General features: G+C 64.9%; 7 protein-coding genes across 7 annotated transcripts; 2 read left to right on the forward strand and 5 right to left on the reverse strand.

Moving 5' to 3' along the window:
• Positions 1-1,327: 1,327 nt before the first annotated feature.
• EMIHUDRAFT_369220 (hypothetical protein) lies at positions 1,328-2,076 on the forward strand (the record flags this gene model as incomplete). The annotated part of the gene is made up of 1 exon (XM_005772567.1): positions 1,328-2,076. A coding segment is annotated over one exon (621 nt), but the record flags the coding sequence as incomplete, so codon positions are not given.
• Positions 2,077-2,128: 52 nt separating this feature from the next.
• EMIHUDRAFT_444741 (hypothetical protein) lies at positions 2,129-3,129 on the reverse strand. The gene is made up of 4 exons (XM_005772568.1): positions 2,966-3,129; positions 2,792-2,888; positions 2,584-2,710; positions 2,129-2,516 (listed from the first exon to the last, which is right to left on the reverse strand). The coding sequence occupies exons 1-4, from the start codon at positions 3,118-3,120 to the stop codon at positions 2,461-2,463; spliced, it is 435 nt and encodes a 144-aa protein (XP_005772625.1). The 5' UTR covers positions 3,121-3,129; the 3' UTR covers positions 2,129-2,460.
• A 4,829-nt stretch (positions 3,130-7,958) lies between these two features.
• EMIHUDRAFT_469992 (hypothetical protein) lies at positions 7,959-9,928 on the reverse strand (the record flags this gene model as incomplete). The annotated part of the gene is made up of 8 exons (XM_005772569.1): positions 9,807-9,928; positions 9,607-9,695; positions 9,148-9,525; positions 8,986-9,072; positions 8,819-8,917; positions 8,602-8,736; positions 8,263-8,502; positions 7,959-8,174 (listed from the first exon to the last, which is right to left on the reverse strand). The coding sequence occupies exons 1-8, from the start codon at positions 9,910-9,912 to the stop codon at positions 7,959-7,961; spliced, it is 1,350 nt and encodes a 449-aa protein (XP_005772626.1). The 5' UTR covers positions 9,913-9,928.
• Positions 9,929-13,918: 3,990 nt separating this feature from the next.
• On the forward strand, positions 13,919-15,975 carry EMIHUDRAFT_469993 (hypothetical protein; the record flags this gene model as incomplete). Its single annotated transcript, XM_005772570.1, has 6 exons — positions 13,919-14,249; positions 14,492-15,081; positions 15,247-15,309; positions 15,387-15,510; positions 15,589-15,641; positions 15,714-15,975. The coding sequence occupies 6 exons, from the start codon at positions 13,919-13,921 to the stop codon at positions 15,876-15,878; spliced, it is 1,326 nt and encodes a 441-aa protein (XP_005772627.1). The 3' UTR covers positions 15,879-15,975.
• Positions 15,976-17,015: 1,040 nt separating this feature from the next.
• EMIHUDRAFT_242292 (hypothetical protein) lies at positions 17,016-17,939 on the reverse strand (the record flags this gene model as incomplete). Its single annotated transcript, XM_005772571.1, has 3 exons — positions 17,016-17,206; positions 17,283-17,319; positions 17,697-17,939. 3 exons carry the CDS (start codon positions 17,937-17,939, stop codon positions 17,016-17,018), a joined length of 471 nt encoding a protein of 156 aa, XP_005772628.1.
• Positions 17,940-18,116: 177 nt separating this feature from the next.
• On the reverse strand, positions 18,117-19,450 carry EMIHUDRAFT_458608 (hypothetical protein; the record flags this gene model as incomplete). The annotated part of the gene is made up of 5 exons (XM_005772572.1): positions 18,117-18,327; positions 18,584-18,703; positions 18,797-18,880; positions 18,958-19,080; positions 19,193-19,450. 5 exons carry the CDS (start codon positions 19,448-19,450, stop codon positions 18,268-18,270), a joined length of 645 nt encoding a protein of 214 aa, XP_005772629.1. The 3' UTR covers positions 18,117-18,267.
• Positions 19,451-20,714: 1,264 nt separating this feature from the next.
• EMIHUDRAFT_242295 (hypothetical protein) lies at positions 20,715-21,353 on the reverse strand (the record flags this gene model as incomplete). Its single annotated transcript, XM_005772573.1, has 3 exons — positions 20,715-21,010; positions 21,088-21,208; positions 21,342-21,353. 3 exons carry the CDS (start codon positions 21,351-21,353, stop codon positions 20,715-20,717), a joined length of 429 nt encoding a protein of 142 aa, XP_005772630.1.
• Positions 21,354-22,311: the final 958 nt, after the last annotated feature.

Consider the following 22,311-nt stretch of genomic DNA (forward strand, 5'->3'; position numbering starts at 1 on the left):
CGTGGTTAGAACCACGCGCCCCTCAGGAGCTTAAGGTAGAGTGTTGATGACCGTGTTTGAGTGGGGGTGGGGGCTTGTAGAGGCGTCAGCGTAATCGCCGTCCTTTCGTTGCTGTTTGCTGCCCATCACCGCTGACGCGGTCCAGTTGCTCCTCCGTGCCCGGGTCACCCCGTTGGGGGTGACCAAGGACGACGACGGAGAGGTACTTCTTTCTGGCGGCATGAGCGGCGCCATCCTCCCAACCCAGCTCGCCGACCTGGCTCGGGGCGACCTGGCCTGGCTGCGCGCCTTCCTCTCCGGGCGGCGGACGCGCGGCACGTCGCTCGCGGCCCAGCTCGACGCGCGGCACGACACCGGCACGCAGGACACGCTGCTGACCTGGGCCGCTCGTCACGGGCAGGCCGAGGCGGTGCGGCTGCTGCTCGAGGGCGGCGCGAGCGTCGGGGCGGCTGACAGCGGCGGTGCCACCGCGCTCCTCCTCGCGAGCGAGGGGGGCCACGTCGACTGCGCCAGGCTGCTCCTCGAGGCGAGCGCAGCGGTCAACCGAGCTGCTGACGGCGGCGTCACGCCGCTGTTCATCGCGTGCGAGACGGGGCAGCTCGAGTGCGCCCAGCTGCTTCTCGAGGCGGGCGCGGCGATAGAGCAGCCCACGGACGACGGCACCACGCCGCTGAGCGCTGCGAGCTTCAACGGCGAGATCGAATGCGTCCGGCTGCTCCTCGAGGCAGGCGCGGCGGTCAACCAAGCAGACGCTGAAGGCTTCACGCCGCTGTACGTCGCGTGCCAGGAGGGGCATTTCGAGTGCGCCCAGCTGCTCCTCGAGGCCAGCGCTTCAGTCGACCAGGCCGATGAGCAAGGCATCACGCCGCTGTACATGGCGTGCCAGAACGGCCACCCGGAGATCGCCCGGCTGCTTCTCGAGGCGAGCGCAGCGGTCAACCAAGCCGAGCAGGATGGCGCCACGCCGCTGTACATGGCGTGCCAGAAGGGCTACCCCGAGATCGCCCGGCTGCTCCTCGAGGCCGGCGCAGCGATAAACCAGGCCACGCAGAATGGCGTCACGCCGCTGTACGTCGCGTGCCAGAACGGCCACCCCGAGATCGCCCGGCTGCTTCTCGAGGCGAGCGCGGCGGTCAACCAAGCCTGCAACAACGGCGGCGCCACGCCGCTGTTCATGGCGTGCCAGCAGGGCCAGCTCGAGTGCGTTCGGCTGCTTCTCGAGGCCAGCGCGGCGGTCAACCAAGCCAAGGCGGATGGCGCCACGCCGCTGTACATCGCGAGCGAGAAGGGCCACGTCGAGATCGCCCGGCTGCTGCGCGACGCTGGAGCTGACATCAACCAAGCGGCGAACGATGGTTGCACGCCGCTGTTCATTGCGAGCCAGCAGGGTCACGTCGAGATCGCCCGGCTGCTCCTCGAGGCTGGCGCGGCGATCGACCAGGCCGATGAGCAAGGCGCCACACCGCTGTTCGCTGCGTGTTACCAGGGCCACCTTGAGGTCGCCAAGCTCCTCTCCTCCTACGGCGCCTCCCGCGCCGCTACGCCCTTCGGCACGCCCGAGGAGGCCGCAAACAGCCAAGGCCACACCGACCTCGCCGCCTGGCTGGTCGCCAGCCGCGGCTGGACGCCGCTCGCGCACCTTGAGACCCTCACCGCCGCCCGCGCCACCTCCCTCCTGCGCAGCGGCGCAAGCCTGCACGAGGGCGAGCCGACGCCGCTGCGGCGCGCAGCGGGCGGCGAGGGCGAGGCGGCGGCGCTGGTCCGGCGGGCGGCGTCGCCGTGGTCGCCGGCAAGCCACTCGCTCTTCCCCGCGGCGGCTCGCGCGCGGGCGGCGCTCCTCGTCCTCTCGATCTACGAGATCCACGAGCGGTACCACCTCGACTCGGCAGGAGCCACGAACGGCATCGCGGCGCTCGACTTTGGCCACTGCGTCTTGGGCTTCGCCATCACGCGCGAGACGGAGTAGGCCGGAGCCGCGGTGAGAGTCTTTGCCTCGGCTCCGACCATGGTCGTGGCTCGTGCTGCTTGCTGTCTTGGGTCCGGAACCGCTGTTTGGATTGGGAGAGTGCGCATGTTTTCGCGGCGGGCGGGGGGGGGGGGGGGGGGGAACAACCCCCCAAGGGAGGGCGATGGGGGAGATTGTAACAAAATGCCACGACACACATATTCCAGGGGTCTGGCTCTGGTACACTGGAGACTCTGGCCCAGGAGAGAGGAGTCTCGGACGAGAGGAGACCGGACTGCCTCGTGCACCTGAAAGTGAGTGCCTGCGTGCGCGGGGAACTGCGAGCTCCATATGGAGCTCCTTTTACCTTTTCATTCCGGCATCCTGGCGGCATGTATGTGTATCGCCGACGGACCACCCCCACCCTCAACGGGAGGGCTGCAGCGAATGCTTGCCTTCCCCTGTGCGCGGCGTATCACAGTGCCCCGCTTTTGGCGGGCCCTCCATCGCTCTCGTCATCTCCACGGCTGTAGCGCGAGTCCGATGAGCAGCGCCGCCGGCAGGAGCGACCCTATGCAGTAGATATAGCGGTCATCGACATCGTGAGGACGCCGCTTCGTCGGCGGTGGCTTCACTACCTATGCAGCACACGCGCGCCGCCTCGGCGCCGCCGACGGCGCCCACGGCGTACGCGACGCAGCAAAAGGCGAGGCGAGTGAGCAGGGCGGACTCTTGGTTCCGCACGTCGGTGTGCTTGGCGACCGCCTGGCTCAAGGGTGAGAGGGTGGGGGGGGGGGGTTGCCCTGCGTCCGCCTTGGGCCGCGGGAGGGGAGTGGGGCGGCACACCTCTCTGACGATGGAGGGCAGGCTGCGCAGCAGGGGCGCCTTCCTCTCCCCCGTGTCCTGCCTCTCGGGGAGAAAGTTGTTGATCGACGGGAACCGCCTGCCCAGCTCGGGGACGGAGCTCAAGCAGCCTCCCATATCTCCCCATATCTCCCCATATCTCCCCATATCTCCCACCTGCCCAGCTCGGGGACGGAGCTCGAGCAGCAGCCCTCCAGCTTCCGCCGCACGCGCAGGTACAGGATCTCGGCGATCTTCTGCAGGTTGGTGCCGACGATGACGGTGGAGGTCTTGAGGGAGGAGCGGGTGGTCCACGCGTTTTGCGCGCCCATCGCAGCGGCGCAAAAGGCGCCGAGGATGCGCCGATCGGTGGAGGGGTACTCGCGGTTCTCGAAGAGGGCGATCAGCTCGAGCCTACGTGCTGAGTACGCCAACATGAGGGCGGGAAGGCGGTATGGTGCAGCGTATTGAGAGCACCGCATGGACACAACGGAGAGGATGACAGTGAACACAGCGGAATACAGCGGAATACAGCGGAATGCGTGTCTCTCGAGTGCTGGTTGGGATACATGAACACGTATTCTGCTTCTAGGAAGACGAGCCAGACGAGGAAGCCGCAGATGACGATGGTCGAGTAGCCTGTGCGCAGGGGTGGCGCGGGGCGCTGGGCTGGCCACCAGGTGGTGGCCCATGCACGGCGCGAGTACCGCTCGCACGGGGCCCCGGAGCAGGGGGGTGGCGGTCTCGCAGAGACCACCCGGCGCCGTGGGACATGGGAGGGGCAGCCAGGCCCTCCACGCTTCCTCAACGCCACGCCCAGTACTAGCGATTCGCGCAAGCTAGGGGGTGGTGCGGGCTCGCTGTCTCATTGGTGCGCTAGCTGCGAGCAGGGGACGCCGCTCACCCCGCCCCATGTGCGACTGAAAGTCCTCCGGCTGCAGAAGCCCCACGTCCTGCATTGGCGCGGGTGAGCTGACGCCGAGCTGCTGCACGCGCCTCCTGGCAGCGGCGAGGTTGGCGATGATCAGGTCCGCGACCACGCCAACCTGAAAGGCGAAGATGTTGAACCCAGACAGGAAGGCATGCTTCCAGTCGAGCTGAGGCGGGGGAGCAAGAGGCAGAGGTGAGGCGAGAGGCACAGATGCGAGGAGGCGAGGAGGCGAAAGGCCGCCGCGGGGAGTCCAGCAGCGAGGCTGCGAGCAGCGAGGCTGCGCACCCGCGCAATGGCCATCGACATGTCAATCACATTGCCCGTCATGAGCGAGCCAAAGGTGCCGAAGCGCGTCTTGGAGTTCGCGTCGATCCAGCCGGCGGAGAAGGCAAATGCTACCACCAGAAACTGCGGCGAGACCAGCGACCACGACGCCATCACGCCGCCCCAGACCTGCGAGCGTGTCATCGCTGCTTTCTGTATGCCGATCGGCGGCGCTGCCTGCGGCGCGGGGACCGCGCCGACCGCTGGCCTTGGCGTCACCGTCTTCCGCTTGATCGCCACCCGCTTGATCACCGCCGCCTCGTCCACAAAGAATGGCATCTCCGCGTCCTCGTCAAACATTGGAGTCTTGTCCCAAAGGTCGTCTATCGCCGTCCGATTCATGTTTTGGGGAAAGTCGACGCTGTCGGCATTCAGGAGCTCAAGCTCCTCTGCGGTGCGGCGCTGGTCTCTGTCCGCTGCCATGCGCGCCGCGTTGTCGCGCAGGCGAGTGGCTGTGGGGATGGGAGAGCTCATGGATGGATAGGCTTCGGGTCGGGTCGTGCGGGGAATAGGGCGCGAAAGCGACCGATCCGGATTCACAATCGGGAGGGTGGGGGACGGCGACTTTCTATCTTTCTATCTATCTTTCAAGTCTGGAGGAACTAACATGCCCATGCCCATGCCCATGCCCATGCCCATGCCCATGCCCATGCCCATGCCCATGCCCAGAGCCCCTGGCCGTACTCCCCTGGCCGTACTCGCTGGCCGTACCCCCCAGGCCGTACTCCGCCGTACTCCCTGGCCGTACCCCCTTGGCCGTAGACCCCTGGCCATACTCCCTGGCCATACTCCCCTGGCCATACTCCCCTGGCCGTACTCCCTGGCCGTACTCCCTGGCCTACAACGCATCCGCTCTGACCCCCCGGGCGCACAATGGTGCAGAGGTGCACGTCACCGCCACCGCCACCGCCACCATCGCCTCCATCCAACAACACCGACAACCGCGGCGTATTGCGGCCTGCTCAGCGGCGCCGCTTCCCCGTGCTCGCGGCGGTGTCCGCGGCCTGGTCATGCATCTGTGTCGGCTGTGCTGCTGCTGCCGGCGCCGCCCTGTGCTTCGCGGCGCTCAGAGAGAACAGCGCGGCGGCGCGGTCCTCCGCGGAGGTGAGCGGCGGCCGAGGCGGGCTGCCGCCCATGCTCGCCCTGAGCCAGCGCCGCTGGGCTGCCTGCGAGCCGCAGAGCGTCGGAGGTGTGCGAGGCAGGGAGAGGGCGAGGGAGAGAGGAGGGTGTTTTTAGAGCAGAGGAGGGAGAGGGGTGACCGAGCAGGAAGGGATGGGGGGGGGGGAGGGAGCGAGGGATAGCAGCAAGAGAGGGAGGAGGGAGCGCCTGCGGCGGCGAGGCGGCAACCCCGAGCCCTGCCGGCCCCTCCCCGACTGGTGGCAAGCCCCGCTGGCCGATGGGCTTGCCTATTATTGATTGCTGGTCACTGATTACTCAGTACTCAGAGAGAGAGAGAGAGACCCGCTGTCCGAGGGGGCGTGCCGGGGTGGAACGGCCGCAACGGCGCCGGGAAGCGCTCCTCGAGCGACATGGCGGCGCGCGAGCCGATGACTGGGCCAGACACGGTCCAGCCGACGAGAGGTGCGGACTCTGCGTGCTTGAGGCGGGGGGGAGGGCGGGGGGGAGAGCCGATGCCCGGAGCCAGACGCCCACGCGGCTCCCAGCCCGCCATGCCCGGCTGCGCCGCTCGCGGCTCGCCCTGCACATCGATGCCGAGGTGGCGGACTGTCGACCTTCGGTACGAGGAAGATCTGGCGGGTGGCTCCTCCTCGAGCTCGTCGCGGGGGCCGCGCCGAAGAGCGAGGCAGGCGCAGGCGCAGCCAAATAGCAGCAGCACGAGGCCGGCTACCAGACCGCCCAGCGCGCCGGCGGCGAGGGAGGCGACGGGGATGCGGTGGCCAAGCAGCTGGACGGCGTCCGGCTCCGGGCCGATCTGCGCCTTGATCAAAGGCGGCGGCGACGGCGAGGCGGAAGGAGGCGGCGGCGAGGGCGAGGTGGGCGTGGGCGGCGGTGGCGGAGGCGGCAGGGACGGTGGAATCGTGGGAGGCGGCAGGGACGGCATCGGCGGCGCCAGCGGCAAAGGCGAGAGCGGAGAGGGCGGTGGCGAGTATGGCGGCGGCGCGAACGGCGGCGGGTACGCAGGCGGCAACGGAAGCGCCATGCGGCACAGCGGCAGCGGGAGGCAGCAAGGCAGCCACCACACAGAGAGGACGGAACGCCACAGTTCAAACCCGGCGGGAACGGATTTCTTTTCCCGAGGAGTTTGACGGCCTCTTCGACGGCCCATAAGGGGCCGTTGTCTGCTGTGCCTTTTGTGGTGCTAGTTCGTGCCAGTCTGCTGTGAGAGGGGCTTGTATTAGAAGAATTCTTTTCCCATGGATGACAAGGAAGATGGTGTCAAGTCCGAGCCTGACTGTTCTTCACCTTCCTACATACATTTCGGGTTCGGGAAGGGGATCCGCGAGATCCAACGGAAGGCGGCGAACGTGATGCAGAAAAAGTACCTTTTCCCGTGTACGTCCACACACACACACACACACACACACACACACACACACACACACACACACACACACACACACACACACACACACACACACACACACACTTCACACACACACACACACACACACACACACACTACCGCGCACGCCACGCACACACGCACGCACGCACGCACCCACACGCACTGGGACTTGCACTTTTAATGCCGTGGGGCTCCTGTCGTCTAAGCACCACGGTGCTCGCGGATTCGACCATCCGCCTGACTACTACTCCGACGAGCGACGACGGCTTCTTCTTTGGGTTGCGGCGGAAGACTGATTGACAGCCGCTGAGTGCGTTGGCGACGCTGACTCCACGCTGCACGCCACGCGGCGGCTGAGGCGGCCACGATGCTCGTTTCATGGGGAAGGACCAGATATGGTAGGATCAAAGGGAGCGCGATCGGTTGGGTTGCACACGCCCTTGGTCGTCCTGGATGCTCGAGAATCGAAGATCTACATAAGTTTGCACAAGGCTCCTACAAAGGCGGCGCTGTGAGCTGTGAATATCGGCCCAGAGCAGATTTATATCCCGAGGCGCCCGGCGCTGAGCTTTTAGGGTCGAACTCCGGCATTGTTTGACGCTGTGGGGGTTGTTTGTGTGTGCGGGTTGTGCCTGCCTGGGAGGGAGGGAGAAAGAAAGAAAGTGAGGTGCAGGTTCATGCTCACCGAGACTCACCCACCCACTGGACCGGTGCTGCACTTTGAATGTTTGCGTGTGTGTCTGTGTGTCTGTCTGGTCTGCGTGTCTGTGTGTCTGTATGCCTGCGTGCCGCACTGGTGTGTGTGTGTGTGTGTGTGTGTGTGTGTGTGTGTGTGTGTGTGTGTGTGTGTGTGGTGCCCCCAGTCCCAGCGCACCAGTGGCCGGGCGGTGGGACGCGACACGCGGTGGCTGCGCGGGACCCCCGGGGGGCCCACGCCATGGCCCACGCCAGCTCCCTGGACGTTGGAAAGGCTTCGATAGCCCTCCGGTGTCTACTTACTGTCTGTAAGATCAACTGGAGCGAAATAAAAAAAAGCAAGCGAGTGGGCCGACGCGAACTCTAGTTACTAGAGGTACCTCCGTAGTACTAGTACTCTAGTCTGATCTCTGTCTGCCGGCCCGCCCTGACACTGACACGGCGCTGGGGGGCGGAGATAGGTACTCTACAGCGTCAGAGTGACAAAAGTACAGCGCTACACCGCGAGCCACAGGATACTCAAGTGTAAACAGGGCAGATAATGTGCGCACAATCCAACACGGTCAAAAGACACAATCCGTAGAGGAGAGTAAGCGCACAGGCATCCAGGGCCAGAAGCACGGCAAGATACAAAATAGACACACCGTTGCTCCCCTTTCGAGGCAGCGTTGTGACGGCTCTCTTATGTGTGGCTACATGCCAACGGCAGCCATCATCTTGGCTTTCGCCTCGCCCGTGAAGATGTCGAGCGGCAGGTAGGCCTCCATCGAAGCCTGCGGCTTGTCAACGACTTGGGCGACGCGCAAGTCGACGGCGACCGACGCGAGGATGAGGCCCTGGTTAAACGAGTAGTCAAGGACGTCGTGCAGGAACTTGATGCACTTGATCAGTGCGTTGCGCCCGCTCATCTGCGCAAGGGCCGTGGGAGTGCGTGAGACATGGAGAGGCGAAATGATATAGGTGCGGCGTTGTCGGAGGGAGTGGACATGGGAGAACCTGCAGGTTGTCAGCGACAAAGGTCATGTTGTTCATGACCTCCCCAAAGGTGATGTGCTGCTGGATCGGCCACGGAAAGTTGGCCTCGCCGGCAAAATCGGGGATGGGTTCCGGCTTGTCGCCGAAGCCGTGGAACGAGACGAACGGCGACGAGTGCAGCGGGTTGAGCGACGCGCCGAGAGTCGTCGGAGAGGGCAGATGATACATCGGGTCGTCCGGCTTGATGAGCTTGACCTTGACCTGCGGTGCGCGGCGGCATCAGGAGGCGCGCGATTGGTGGGGAGCGTATGTTTAGATTGGCAAAAAGAGATCGAGGCCGCGAGACGTGGCGGATCACACCTTGACGAGGGCCTCCATCTCGATGGCGGTGATCGAGACCTCGCCATCGCCCTGTGCGCCGTGCACATCACCGATGCCGATGCCGCAGCCGTCAACGAAACACTCGATGACGAGGGTGTTGCCAACGGTGATGCGCTGCGCGCGCACGCACGAGAGGGGTCGAGGCTGGGGCTAGAGGTGACGAGGCTAACAAGGTTGCATGGGCCAAGGCGCAAGCCTGCGAGTCTTCGTTCCCGTAATAGACATCGGGAGCGATGGTCCGCAGGCAGTTCTCGGGGTCGGACCCGCCCTCGCCGCACACGCTCGACGGAAAGGCCTAACACACATACTTGGAGCTCTGCGCATGTGGAAGGTGGGTCTCGATGAAGATCGCGACTGTCGCTCCGAGGGCATGTCGCCGGTCAGACCCATTGTGCCCGAGCCGGCAGGTTGCGCCGTGCCGCCCGCCTCGAGGACGGTGATCTCGCGCTCCTGCGGACAGTACAACATGCACCTTCTGACAGAGGAACTCGTGCGCGCGGGAGAGGGGGTGGAGTTTAGGCGTGCCTTCACGCGCTGTACGATCTCCATGTTGGGTAGCACGGTGACAATGCCGGGGAAGGGGTTGTACGGGATCTCGACGTCGGGAAACAGCTCGCTCACCCAGCAATCAGGCTTGGCCGGGTTGGGCCCCTTGGGCATCCACCAGTTGAAAGTGCCCGCCGTGACCATGTCGGACAGCATGCCAAGGTTGGGAGCGGCGTGGTTCCACCCCTGCGTCTTGGCTTCGATGTCGAGGATCGTGATGGCAATCTTGTCGCCCGCGACGGCACCTGCGATGCCGACTGGGCCCGCGAGCTGGTGCAGCGTGCGAATGTGCTTGGTGTTCCTTTCAAAGTCGAAGTTGCATGAGGTGCAGGAGGTGTTCTTGTAGTCGGAGGTGGCCTGTGGTCAGGGGGTGGCGATCAGCTTCGAGTGGAGGCGGCGGCAACGGCGAAGCTGGCGATCAGAGTGCGATGCGCGCGCCTGTGGCGTGTCGAACAGGATAACCTGGTCGGGCTCGGCCATCGCCGCCATCGGGATGGAGGGGTGAAGACGGTTGAAGCACTGGCTGCCTGAGGGTTGGAGGGGTGAAGGTTGAAGCACTGGCTGCGGGACGCGGGGTACAACAGATGTGAAGGCGAAGACGACAACCCGAGGCGCGGGCTGGGCTGCGCTCTTTGCACCGTCGCAATCCGTGGTGATTCCCTTGACCGTGACCATTGACTCCGGAGTGGACGAGAAGGCCACGACTGCCGGGATGGCGAGGAGAGCGAGGCGACTCATGTGCATGGCCAAGGGGTGCAGGGTTTGCAGGGTTTGATGGAGACAACACGTTCTGCGAACTTTCATATCTTCATCACCGCCGGCACGATTACTTTTTTCCGCTTTCCAAAACACTCCTGGTCGCCGGCAAGCCACTCGCTCTTCCCCGCGGCGGCGCGCACACGGGCGGCGCTCCTCGTCCTCTCGCTCTACGAGATCCACGAGCGGCACCATCTCGACTCGGCAGGAAACACGAACTGAACACGAACGGCATCGCGGCGCGCGACTTCAGCGCGTGCGTGCTGCGCTTCGCGATCACGCGCGAGACGGAGTAAGGGGTAGCTGGGTACATTCTGTCGTGTGGATTTTGCCCACCGCGATTTCTTTTTGGAATACATTCCTGATCCATGCTTCTTGTCTTTTTTGCACGACACTGGGGCCCACAATTCTCTGGCTTCTTTTTTCGCGCGGCGGTCAGTAGGGTTCCTCCGACGCGCTCTCGAGGCCCCGCCCCAGACCTCAGCGGCTGCGCCAGCGTCGTCGTCGGCGCGTGGGCAGCCCAAGGACGCCGCCCAAGCGCGAGGCATCGGCGCCACCGCGAGAGAGCCGTCCGCTGGCGGGCGCCGTGCGACACACCGCCCTCTCTGACGTAGCCGCCGCGTCTCGACTCAGTGATGGCGCCCGCCGCGAGCCCGCCCGCCACGCTGCTCGCCGACATCGCCGCCGCCGACATCGCCTCGCTGCGCGCTTTCCTCTCCGGCCGGCGGACGCGCGGCAGTCTCGACGCGCGGCACGACACCGAGAAGCAGGACACGCTGCTCACCTGGGCCGCTCGTCACGGGCAGGCCGAGGCGGTGCGGCTGCTGCTTGAAGCTGGCGCGAGCGTCGGGGCGACGACGGGCGGCGACGGTGGTAGCAGCGGCGGCGCGTCGGCGCTGTTCATCGCGTGCCAGGAGGGCCACCTCGAGATCGTCCGGCTGCTCCTCGAGGCCAGCGCGGCGGTCAACCAAGCCGCCGACAACGGCACCACGCCGCTGATCATGGCGTGCCAGATGGGCCACCTCGATATCGCCCGGCTGCTGCGCGACGCCGGCGCTTCGGTCAACCAGGCCACGGAGGACGGCTTCACGCCGCTGCTCATGGCGTGCATCCAGGGCCACCTCGATATCGTTCGACTGCTGCGCGACGCCGGCGCTTCGGTCAACCAAGCCCATGACGATGGCGTCACGCCGCTGATAATGGCGTGCCGGATGGGCGACGCCGAGTGCGCCCGGCTGCTCCTCGAGGCCAGCGCGGCGGCCAACCAAGCCGCGTCTGGCGGCCGCACGCCGCTGCTCGCCGCGTGCTCTCAGGGCCGCCTCGAGTGCGCCCGGCTGCTCCTCGAGGCCAGCGCGGCGATCGACCAAGCCGACGAGCAAGGCGTCACGCCGCTGCTCGTTGCGTGCCTGCAGGGCCACGTCGAGTGCGTTCGGCTGCTTCTCGAGGCTGGCGCGGCGGTCAACCAAGCGATGAATGGCGGCTCCACGCCGCTGCTCGTCGCGTGCCAGGAGGGCCGCCTCGACATCGCCCGGCTGCTTCTCGAGGCCGGCGCGGCGGTCGACCAAGCCCGCAACAACGGCGTCACGCCGCTGCTCATGGCGTGCCACAACGGCCACCTCGAGGTCGCCAAGCTCCTCTCCTCCTACGGCGCCTCCCGCGCCGCCGTGCCGCCCGTCGGCACGCCCGAGGAGGTTGCAAACAGCGAAGGCCACGCCGACCTCGCCGCCTGGCTGGTCGCCAGCCGCGGCTGGACGCCGCTCGCGCACCTTGAGACCCTCACCGCCGCCCGCGCGCTCTCCCTGCTGCGCAGCGGCGCAAGCTTGCACGAGGGCGAGCCGACGCCGCTGCAGCGCGCCGCGGGCGGCGAGGGCGGGGCGGCGGCGCTGATCCGGCGGGCGGCGGCGCCGTGGTCGCCGGCAAGCCACTCGCTCTTCCCCGCGGCGGCGCGCGCGCGGGCGGCGCTCCTCGTCCTCTCGCTCTACGAGATCCACGAGCGGCAGCATCTCGACTCGGCAGGAAACACGAACGGCATCGCGGCGCGCGACTTCAGCGCGTGCGTGCTGCGCTTCGCGGTCACGCGCGAGACGCAGTAGGGAGGAGGGAAGCACAGATTGCACGCGCGTGTTTGCCACGTGCACGTCACTCAGACCGCCTCTCGGCGGCGCGCTTGAGCACGTTGCGGCGCCCTCATTCTCGCTCGGGACGCGAGCGCGTTTGGCTCTCACGTGGGTTTGGCAGTGTATCCCGAGGCTTTGATTCACTTACGTCCCTTACCCCCCATGGGCAGGTGCATCTGCTATAGTAGTAGTTGTGCGCTCACACCACTTTTTGCTTTTGCAGTCCTGCCTTGACACCCTTGGGGAAAGAAAGAAAGAAAACGGACAACCCAAGGGAGGGATGGGAGGACGGCACGCCGCCACCACACAGGGATTTTAAGGAGAGGGGTGTGGTGCGCTAGCCGTCGCCCACCCTAGGGAGTCTGCCTCTTCCTATCTCTTTTCGCAGTCTCTCGCCGCTTCTCGCTGCAACCTTCATGCCACCTCGCGGTCGTCCCACTCTCGTCGTTCTCTCCCTTGTCGCTTCTTCCTCTGTCGCGTCGCTCTCCTCTGCCTCGTCCTGCGACGGCGCCGCCGCCTGCCGCTCCCTTGCTCTCGCTGCTCGGCGCAGCTCTGCCCTCCTTGCTGCATATCCTGGCCCCTCGAGTCTATCGAGCTCTCCTCGAGCAAGGACGAGTCTTCTGACGCCCACTGCTATCATTTGCCGCCCAGTCATATCGTTGCTCAGGTCCACTCTCTCTTCGAACACTTGTGCCTCCACGGATGATGCCGGCGCTGGGGTCCCCTTCGGGTGCATCGTGACGGCTGACAACTGGATTTCCACTGGTTCGTCCTCCTCGGAGTCGTCTACGTCTTCCCCGGCTTCCTTCCGCTCGGCTCTTCGCTTGGTACGTTCGGTGTGGCTCACCCTCCATGCCGTGAACAGGCGCTTTATCCACCATATATTCTTCTCTCGTTCCTCTGCCCGTGCCTTGGTCTTGTCGTTGTTTCGCATCCATGTCTGTATGGCCATCGAGGCTGCCTTCCCCACTACCTGTAGTTCACTCGTCACCTCTCCCGCGAGCTCCCCTCTCTTTCTTTCGGGTATGGAGTCCGTGAGTGCGGGCAGCGTGCAGGCAATCACGGGCGCTATTTTGTCGTACTCCTCGTCGGCGAGCGCTCCAAATCTAGACCCTTTCGCCTTTAAGGAGGCTGCCCTCGCTCGTCTCAGGAATGTGGCGGTGTCTTTTGAGTCCGGCGCCTCCCGTTCGACTCTTGCTGTCGCCCTCGCTGTGTGTTTGTCGAGCTTCCGCATGAAGTGGCGCGCCTCTTCCTTATTTCCAGCGCAGCTGCCGCTCAGTATGTGCGCCAACGACGCCTGTGGTGGCTCACTGTCTTCTTGTTTCCAGTCGTCCCAGTCTCTCAGTTCTCCGCGTCTCCTCCTTGCCTCGCGCGCCTCTTTTGTGGCCTCATCCCTAGCTGCTTTGCACGCTCTGCATCCCCAGAACGCACTTCTCGTGGCGGGTCCCCTCATTCCCCGTTTCTTTTCCCCCTCTAGAATACGCTTGTGGTGTGCCCCATGTGGCACCCCGACCTGTTGTCTCACCCTGGCCCCCAAGATCGTTTTGGTCGTCACATTGTGATCCCCGACGTCGTCAAATGTCGCCCGCCTGTCCTTCCCCCCATTCTCGTCTGATAATCTCATCTTATTATCCCATCGATGCTTGAGGCTGGCTACCGCCACTTCGCTCCACAACCGTCCCGCCACCCCTGCCGTGTGCGATCCCGGCCTCACCGTCTTTCGATATTGCTCGCACACCCACTCGTGCGCACCCTTGGGGTGCCGTCCTTCAGCAGCAACAAATCTCTTTTTTCTTATCACCACGCCGCGCCCTCGGGCGGCGCGCTCCTCAGGCTGCACGCCCAGGCACGTGTCAAGCTCCTGCCTCTGCCCGAGTATGCCGAGGCCGGCGCAGGTCGCGCCGCCCGGCCACAGCCTGCAGCACAGCCTGCTCGACGACGGCGCGTGGGAGGAGCGCGTGGCGCGCGACCTCGTCCCGGACCAGCGCGGCCTCATCGTCGCGGTCGACCACTTCCTGTCGCCCGACGAGTGCTGGGCCCTTGTGACGGCGGCGAGCTCGATCGGGCTGCAGCCTCCGCGGCCAGACGACCTGCGGCCGAAGAAGGGCGAGGCCTTCCTGTGCCGCGAGACGCTCGCGCTGGTGGACCAGCCGCTCGCCGCGCGGCTGTGGCGCCGGCTCCTCCCGCTCCTGCCTCCCCTCGACGGCCGTTCGCCGGTCGCTCGGGCTGCACGGAGACGTGCACGGCGCGGGCGGCGCGTCGCTGCTCAAGTTCTACCGCTACCGCCGCGGCCACTCGTTCGGGCTGCACGTCGACACCAGCCACAAGGGCGGCGGGCCGGGCGAGGAGACCGAGTTCACTCTGCTCAATATTTGGAATTCTCAAAACAAGCTATGAACAGCGCTCGCGTGAAGCCTCTCCCTTCCCCAAAGCTGACCTTCGTCCTGGAGGTATGGAGTTTGGCAACTGGTCGCTCACCGAGGATTCGTCCGAGGCGTACCGTGCGACCTACGTGTTGCTGGTGTCGGCGATTCTGCTGCCTGTCATCCTCTTCGCGAGGCGCGGCTGCATGACGGTCGCGCTCGTGCTGCTCCTTGCATCAATCGTGCACCAAGTGTCGCGCCTGCACGTGGACACTTCCTACTGGGGGCATATTGCGGCCGGAGTTGGGCTATGCCGCGCGTCGCACTACATTCTGCACGGCGACGGCGGCGCGCTGGTCATCCGCGTGCAGCACGCGAGCCTCGGACTGATTGCGACGCTGGCGATGTTCTCGTACGTCATCTTCCGGCTGCCGCTCCACACCTTTTACAACAAGGTGCACGCGACCATCTGGGCGCTCGCCTCGCTCCTCTTCGCCTCGATGGCGGCGCACCCGATCACCGCCCGCGCGTGCAACGGCGCACTGCCTCGCGTTGCGGCGGCGCGGCAACTACACGACCCAGCGGTGCTCGCGGCGCTGGGCACGCTGCTCTATACGCACCTGCACGACATGCAGCCGATTGGCATGCTCTTCCACCAGGCGCCCCTCGTTTTCTTGGTACTGGAGGGAGGAGGGGCCCGGCCTCGTTCCACACGCCTGCCGCACTTTGTGTGCCGTGTATGGGTGTGTGGAGTTGCGAGGACTGCCTGCCCTTATGCGCCACCACTGTGTGTGTGCGTGGAGAAGCTGACCTTGTTACCCTACGTCACCCCCGCCGGACAGGTCTTTGGCGTGCAGCTGGGCGCGATCTCGGTGATGATGCTCGCCTCATCGGCGGTGCACGCGGTCTGCAGAGTGTGCCTCGCGAGTCGCCGCTATCTGCACTGGACTGAGAATGAGGGGAGGGAACCTCAACACGCTAGGCCTTGCCGCGGGAGTCGCCGCTCTGCACGCTCGTGCGCGGGCTGCACGCCTTTTGGTGGCTCTTCGCCGGCGTGTGGGCCGTGCACATGGCGGCCTTCATGTACGTGTTCAAGGGCAAGCGGGGTCTGCTCCACACTGTGGCTGTGGGCGATTTCACCAATGGATGATGAGGGCGTGATCGAGGATCAAGTCACTTGGTAGGCGTGCACCACTTGTGGCTGGGCGAAGACACTGACGCCATACACGCGCACGAGGCGGGCAGTTGGAGTGTTGTGTAGCCAGACCGACCGTGGGGGTTGAATAAGGAGACCAGTGTGTTTCATCAGGTGGGCGGTTGGTACCTCGCCGTCGACGCGTGGCTTTCTGCGGCGGTGCTCGTCCTCCCGCTACTCTGCTGCCCCGCCAAGTCCGCTGAGCTTTCGAGCGTCGCCGTCGCCGACGATGATGGCGACCCCTTGCTTGAGCGCAAGTCCAGTGTCGTTCACATGTAGTTAGCCTGGACTCACTTGTCGTCGGCTACGCTGCCTCTCGCTCCATTTGCTCGAGATCTGTCCGGCGCGACTCGTTTTTCGAAATTCTTTTTTTGGCGTGCTAAAATTCTTTTTTCCAGATTTTCGAGTCCTTTGCCGCCTTTTCTGCTCCCTCTTTTGTCAAGAACGGAATCGTCAAAATCTCGAAAGCCAGGGCGGCATCCGCGCCGCCGCCAACCAAGAGAATCATCTTCAACTTCGCCAAAGAGGTCGGCAACCCGAGCGCCGTCGACCGCACCGACTACGGCACAGCCTCCGGCAGCGCCCGCGGGGCTTCGCCCAGCACCACTCGCAACAGCTCTCTCGCGCCGCCGTCTGTGGCGATGCGCAAAACATCAACAACGCTGCTCGCAACATGCATGTCACGCACTCATTCATTCATTCACGACCGGTCTCAACGTCCCACCCCCCTGCGCGCGGGCCTTCTAGGCCCGCGGGTAGTCTCCCTCCATCCCCAGGGCCTCCAGGGCTCGCACCTCAACCTCTCACAGACCAGCGCACAGCGCCATACGACGTATTTTCCTCTCAATAACAAGGCTTTATGTAGCGGCCGACTCACCACATAAGTTAGGTTAGGTAGAAAGGTGAAGAACAGTCAGGCTCGGACTGGACACCAGCGCGGTATGGGTGGACGCGGGACAGATGATGACGACACGCACGAGCAACACACAGACACAAACAAGCTCACAAGACACACAGCCAGCTGGCTGCCACACACCCTGAGTTGGCGTACTGTACACATAACTCAAGGCCACGTCCCCCCTGTCGCCCCCCCCAGCACTCCAAGGTGCCAAAGGAACAAACAAGGGCACAACAACACAACAGACGAACAGGAAGTAACATGCGAGGCTAGAGCAGGCTTGCTCCGCCTCTAGCAATCTCGCCGCCAGCCGCAAGGCATGGACGAGACCGTGTTTGGGGTCTAGGGAGGTGTCTATGGACGCCCTCCTCAGAGGCTAGCGGCCAGCTGCTAGCCCTATCTCGCACTCACGGGCAGTGACAATTCAATGGGTGAGTGTTGGCGAGCAGAGGCGCGTGGGCTGAATCTAGATCGCACGCCATGACTTGGGGGGGCGTGCGACCGCAGCGCGCCCGCCGTCAGCTCGACGGGGCGCGCGTGTCAGCTAGAAGTTTGCCAGTAGAGCTATCCTGGTCTTTCCGAAGGCGAGCCTCGCGCCACGGTTGCCAGCCGTGCCTCCGCGAGAGTCGCCCCTCGAGCCGCGTCCCGTCGGCACTGTCCCTGAGTGCGTCCCGCCTTGGCGGCACACACTCGGCGAGGACAGTCCGGCCTACGGGAACGTGTCGCGCGCCGGCGACGGTTGCGGCGGGGTCGTTGTATGTACGAAGCGCCGATGGCACGACCACCGCCCTGCATCGCAGACCGGGCAAGGATCTCGCCGCCCTCGTGAGTGATCAGGTAGCGGGCGCGCGGCGAGGCGGCGTGGGTCGCTGGGTCGCCGCTGTCGATATGTATCACTGCGCGGTACTCTGTTGAGACCGCACACACAGCTGCCGCGGCGGGCGGCGCGCGGTGCACATGGGGATCGGGCCCCGCCGGTCCTCGCTCCTCGGCTGATGTGTGAGTCGTCACCTGAAGAGCGCACAGACGACAGACGCCACTCGCCAGAGTGCAGAAGCAAATAAAGCCGTAGTGCAGCGACACCGTAGAGAGAGAGAGCGGGGGGGTGAAGCTGCCGCGCGCGCGCGCGCGCGCGATGGCTGTCTGCGCGAGGGGAGCCGCCCGTCGCCCATCGTGTGCGCCGCCTCGAGCAGCGGCACGGCGCTCGCCGGCCCGACGCTCTCCTGCAGCGCCTGCGCGCAGAGCAGCTCGAGGCGCGGCACCTGGTACATCTGCGCCAGCTGCCGCAGGTCGAGCGCGCGCTGCGCTCTGCCGCCCTCCTCCTCGCCGAGGTCGAGCTGGTCGGTGAGGAGGTAGCGGACGAGGGCGGTGAAGGTGGCGAGATCGGTGTTGCGCACCGTGACCTCGGCGGCGTCGCGCTCCTTCATGCCGATGCCGAACATGGTCAGAAAGAACACGGACCGCGCGCGCACGCCGCACGGCGCGGGCGCGCGCGAAATGGCTGTCTGTCTCTGTGTGTGCTGTGTGTCGTCTGGGTCGAGCTGCGCCGCCGCCGGCGAGCAATACATACTTTATCGGGACGCACGGCACACGCAGTTCGCTGCTTGCTTGACGCGCCTGAAGCCGCTTTCTTATAAACACGTACCTGATGTGAATCATGGAGCTGCACACAATATCTCGCGCGAACACACCTCGACTCAGATCTCCCCCTCTTCCCGCGTTCTCGGCGCCCGTCCACCCAGCACGCTCCATGGAGCGCACGTCGCATGCTCACAAGAAGTGGCCGGCGACCCCCCTCGCCAGCGCTGGCACCGGATGCACGGTCGGCACCTAGGGGGCAGTAGAGCGAGCGGTAAGAGGCACGCCAGTCGACCTTCATCATGTGCATGTGCATGTGCATGCGCATGTCAGCCCATCCACCCAAGGCGCGAGATATGGCGAGATATGGGGAGATATGGGCCGGCTTCCTCTCGTACAAGGCGCGAGATATGGCGAGATATGGCGAGATATGGGCCGACTTTCTCTCGTACGGTGAACCCCCTTCTCTCCCCACCGCGTGTGCGCTGCAAGAGCGTGCGGCCGGCACCTGTGGGATCGCCGCCGCCGCCGCCGCCGCCTCGGCTCCTCCGGTCGGCACGACGGCGCCGCGGCTCCACTCCTCATGGCGAACAGGCCGCTTCCGTGGGTCGGTGGACGGCGCGGCCGCCTAAAACAGAAATGCGGGCATGGAACGAGAGAGAGAGAGAGAGAGAGAGAGAGAGAGAGAGGGCGGTGGTGGGGTCTGGAAGGGCGCGGCCGCCTCGTACAGGGCGAGGTGCTCGTTGGCCATGATCAGGGCGGCGAGGTCGGAGCCGCCTCCGACGTGGTGGTCCCCAAAGAAAATCTGCGAGCAGACGCGCTCACGGTTCGAGGAGAGCGCGGAGCAGGGAAGGGGTGGGGGCGTGAGGCAACGACGGGCACCTGCGGCATCGACGTGACGCCGGGAGGCACCAGCTGCCGCACATCGTCGAGCCGCTCGGGATGGTGCGTGACGGAGATCTCGGTGTACTCCCACCCAAGCATCTCGAAGAGCCGTTTTGCGGCCTGCCGGCGGCGGCGGTGGCGGTAGTGGGAGCGCGGCTGCGGTCCGAGCGGTGTGATGTCCGCAGCGCGACCAACAGCAGTGTGATTTGGCCGCGCCGGCGTTGGGAGTCACCTTGCAAGGGTCACAAGTCTCGAGCGAAAAGATGGTGACACGCGGTGGACTCGGCGCGGCCGGCGGAGCGGCAAACGGCCCGCAGAGAGGAGCTCGGAGGCGCGAGCAGGCGAGCTGCGGCAGCGGCGGCGCCACGATCGGGGAAGAGAAGGCGAGGAGCGAGCAGTGGAGCGCGAGCACGGCCATTGCCCGGAAGCACAGTCCACAGAGCTTCGGCGAGATCGAGAGAGAGATGGCGGCTTTGAGAAGCAGCACCATACAAACACCCGTGAGTGCGAGATAGGGCTAGCAGTAGGCAGCTAGCCTGTGAGGAGGGCGTCCATAGACACCTCACTAGACCCCACACACGGTCTCGTCCGTGCCTCGCCGGCCGGCGAGATCGCTAGAGGTGGAGCAAGCCTGCTCAGGCTCGCATGTTACTTCCTGATGTGTGTGTCGACTCGAGGAAGCGAAAAAGACAAAAAAAGAGATAACCCAGTGCCCGAGTGCACGCCCGCAGCGGGCCCATCGGATGGCGAGGTGGTAGGGAGGGGCGCGAACGCCGAACGAGCATGCACAGGACGGTGACATCAGGGAAGATCCGCAGCAGCGCGCTCAGCAGAAGGTGGGCAAGCGCGGTGATGCGCTCGGCGATGCGCTGGCAGCGGTTAACGCCCGCCACGCTGGTGAGCGCCTCCCTGACTAGCGCGTGGTGGAGGGCGAGCGCCTCCTTCATCTCCGCCTCCAGCTGCTCCGCGGCCGTATCAGCGAGCGACACGCCGTTGTCAGGGAGGGCGCCGGTCCTCGCTCGCCCATTCGCCCTGGCGAACTTGGTGGATATGGCGTCGAGGCGGGAATGCAGCTTGGAGAGCGAAAGATCGCACGGGCGGGGACCTGTAAATAAATAAATAAAACGGACACCTCTACTAGGAGATGGGTAAAAAGGAACAGGTCCCCGCCCTGCGGTCTTTTTGTGCAGGGTTCTTTGTGGGTGTGGTCGGCGACTAGCGGGGACCTGTTCATTTAGGTGTCCGTTTATTTATGGAGGCACTGACATGCCCAGATAGATCTCAACATATCAACGCTCACTCGCCCACGCCTCGTCGAATCCTAACGCTGTCAAACGAGGCACGTTTCGCTTGGCGCGGCCCCGCTCTGTGCCTTGACTGCCCCCCCGCTCTGCCGCTCGCTCCCTGTCCCTCTCACCTCTCTCTGACTCGGTCGGCGCCTCTCCACACAGCTCGTCACGCGCCTTCTCTTGTCCCCGCAGCCGTCAACTCAAACATACTCCATGCAGAGGATTCAGTCATAGCGGCCCGGCACTACTCACGCGGGGTGGGAGGCCACCGGGGCGGCTCACACGAGCGGGGCCTTGGCCTGCGCGGCGGCCACCGCAAGCTCCTCTGCCTCGGTCATCCCTTGTTCCTTGCTTAGGCCTGACGCGTTAGAGAGAAGACAGACGAGTAGAGGGGGCGCCGTAGGGGAGGGTTCATGGTGTCGGGGGGAAGGGGCGGATACGCTGGTGGGCGGGGCGAGGGGAGCGTCACGCGCCAAACCAGAGGCCGAGGATGAGCGAGTAGATAGGCTCAAAGGCGCCGAAGCTGATCTTGATGAGGCCGATCCAGAGCCATCCAAGAGGAAGGAATCCCAGGAGGAGGGCTTGGTCGGAGAGGGGGAAAAAGTAGAGCGGCAGCGTGTAGTCGAGCGGCGGGCTCGAGCCAACGGCCTCCTTCGGTTTGAGCCCAAAAACGCTGAGGATGAAGGTGTAGATCGAACTGAGAAGGTTGCCGAGAAACGGGATCGAAAGGAGGCCATACCAGACGTAGGTCATGATGCCGCCTGCGGAAGCGGCGAGCGCAGCAGGCGCAGGGTGGGTTTTGTTCGGCAAATCGCGCTCCTCTATGGCGCTTGCTCACCGACCCCCAGCGGGACCCAGGCCGGATTTTCGATGTCAAGTGTGTACGTGACCTCCTTCTTTCGCGGGACGAGGAAATCGCAGCACTCCTTCGCCGACACCATGACTTCAATGTAGGCGCTCTTGGGGGGCACCGCGGATTGCAATTGTGGAAAAAAGAAAGAAAACATACAGGGCACCGCGGATTGCACGTGTGGAAAAAAGAAAGGAGACGCGGCCCGGATGGGAGGATGGGACGCCGCCACGCCACCACACAGGGATTTTCATTGTGGAGATGGGAGAATCTCACATTGGGGAGTATAGGTACGAGGCTGGTGCGGCATCTCTTGCGGGTCTCGCCAGGGGCGCCTACCAACCTCGCTTGCGAGGGGCGTGTGGCATGTCTGAACGGACTCGTGAGGGGCGCCTGCCAACCTCGCTTCGTCGAAGCGGCGCTCGGTACCCACACCCACCCCGCCGCATTCGTCGCCGGCGCGCGACACGTTCCCGTCGGCTGGACTGCCCTCGTCGAGTGCGTGTCGCCAACCAAGGCGGGACGCACTCAGGGACAGTGCCGGCGGGACGCGGCTCGAGAGGCGGCTCCCGCGGAGGCACGGCTGGCACCTGTGGCGCAGGGCTCGTCTTCGGAAAGACCAGGATCGCTCTACTGGCAAAGTTCTGGCTGACACGCGCGCCCGGTCGAGCCTTGCCGATGTGTGTGTGTGTGCTGTAGACTGACTGCTCAGACGTTGACATTGGCATGACGACCGATCGCTGCTCGCGCGTTGCCGTCTGTGCGGCGCTCTTCTTCTTCTCTGGTGGCCTGTACTGGCTATGCGCGCCGCCCCGATGCTCGCAGCAGCCACTGGCGGCGAACCGCGGCCGACTCCGCCATCGCGGCCGCAGCTGTTGAGCTCTCCAGAAAACTGGTGCCTCATATGCTGCCTCCCTGCGGATGCTGCCGGCGAGCCTGGCGGTCCGCTGTACTACAAGGATGTGCTGACTCGATTTCTACTCGAATTCTTCTACCCCCACGACTCGGAACGCGAATGTGACAGGACCATCGGGTCCTTCAGCCACCAAAGTGAGATCACCCGAGAGCAGCTGAGCCTGCCTCGGGCCTCGCCTCCCTCTCCTTCAGGCATTCGTGGCATCCTATGGGTCGTCCAGAGTATCGACCTCTGGCTTGTCAGTCGCGGTCACTTGATGACCCCCATGAAGTACAGCGATCGCCATCTCGCTGGCC

The sequence above is a fragment of the Emiliania huxleyi genome (assembly GCF_000372725.1).
Source record: "Emiliania huxleyi CCMP1516 unplaced genomic scaffold EMIHUscaffold_356, whole genome shotgun sequence".
Classification (NCBI taxonomy): Eukaryota; Haptophyta; order Isochrysidales; family Noelaerhabdaceae; genus Emiliania; species Emiliania huxleyi.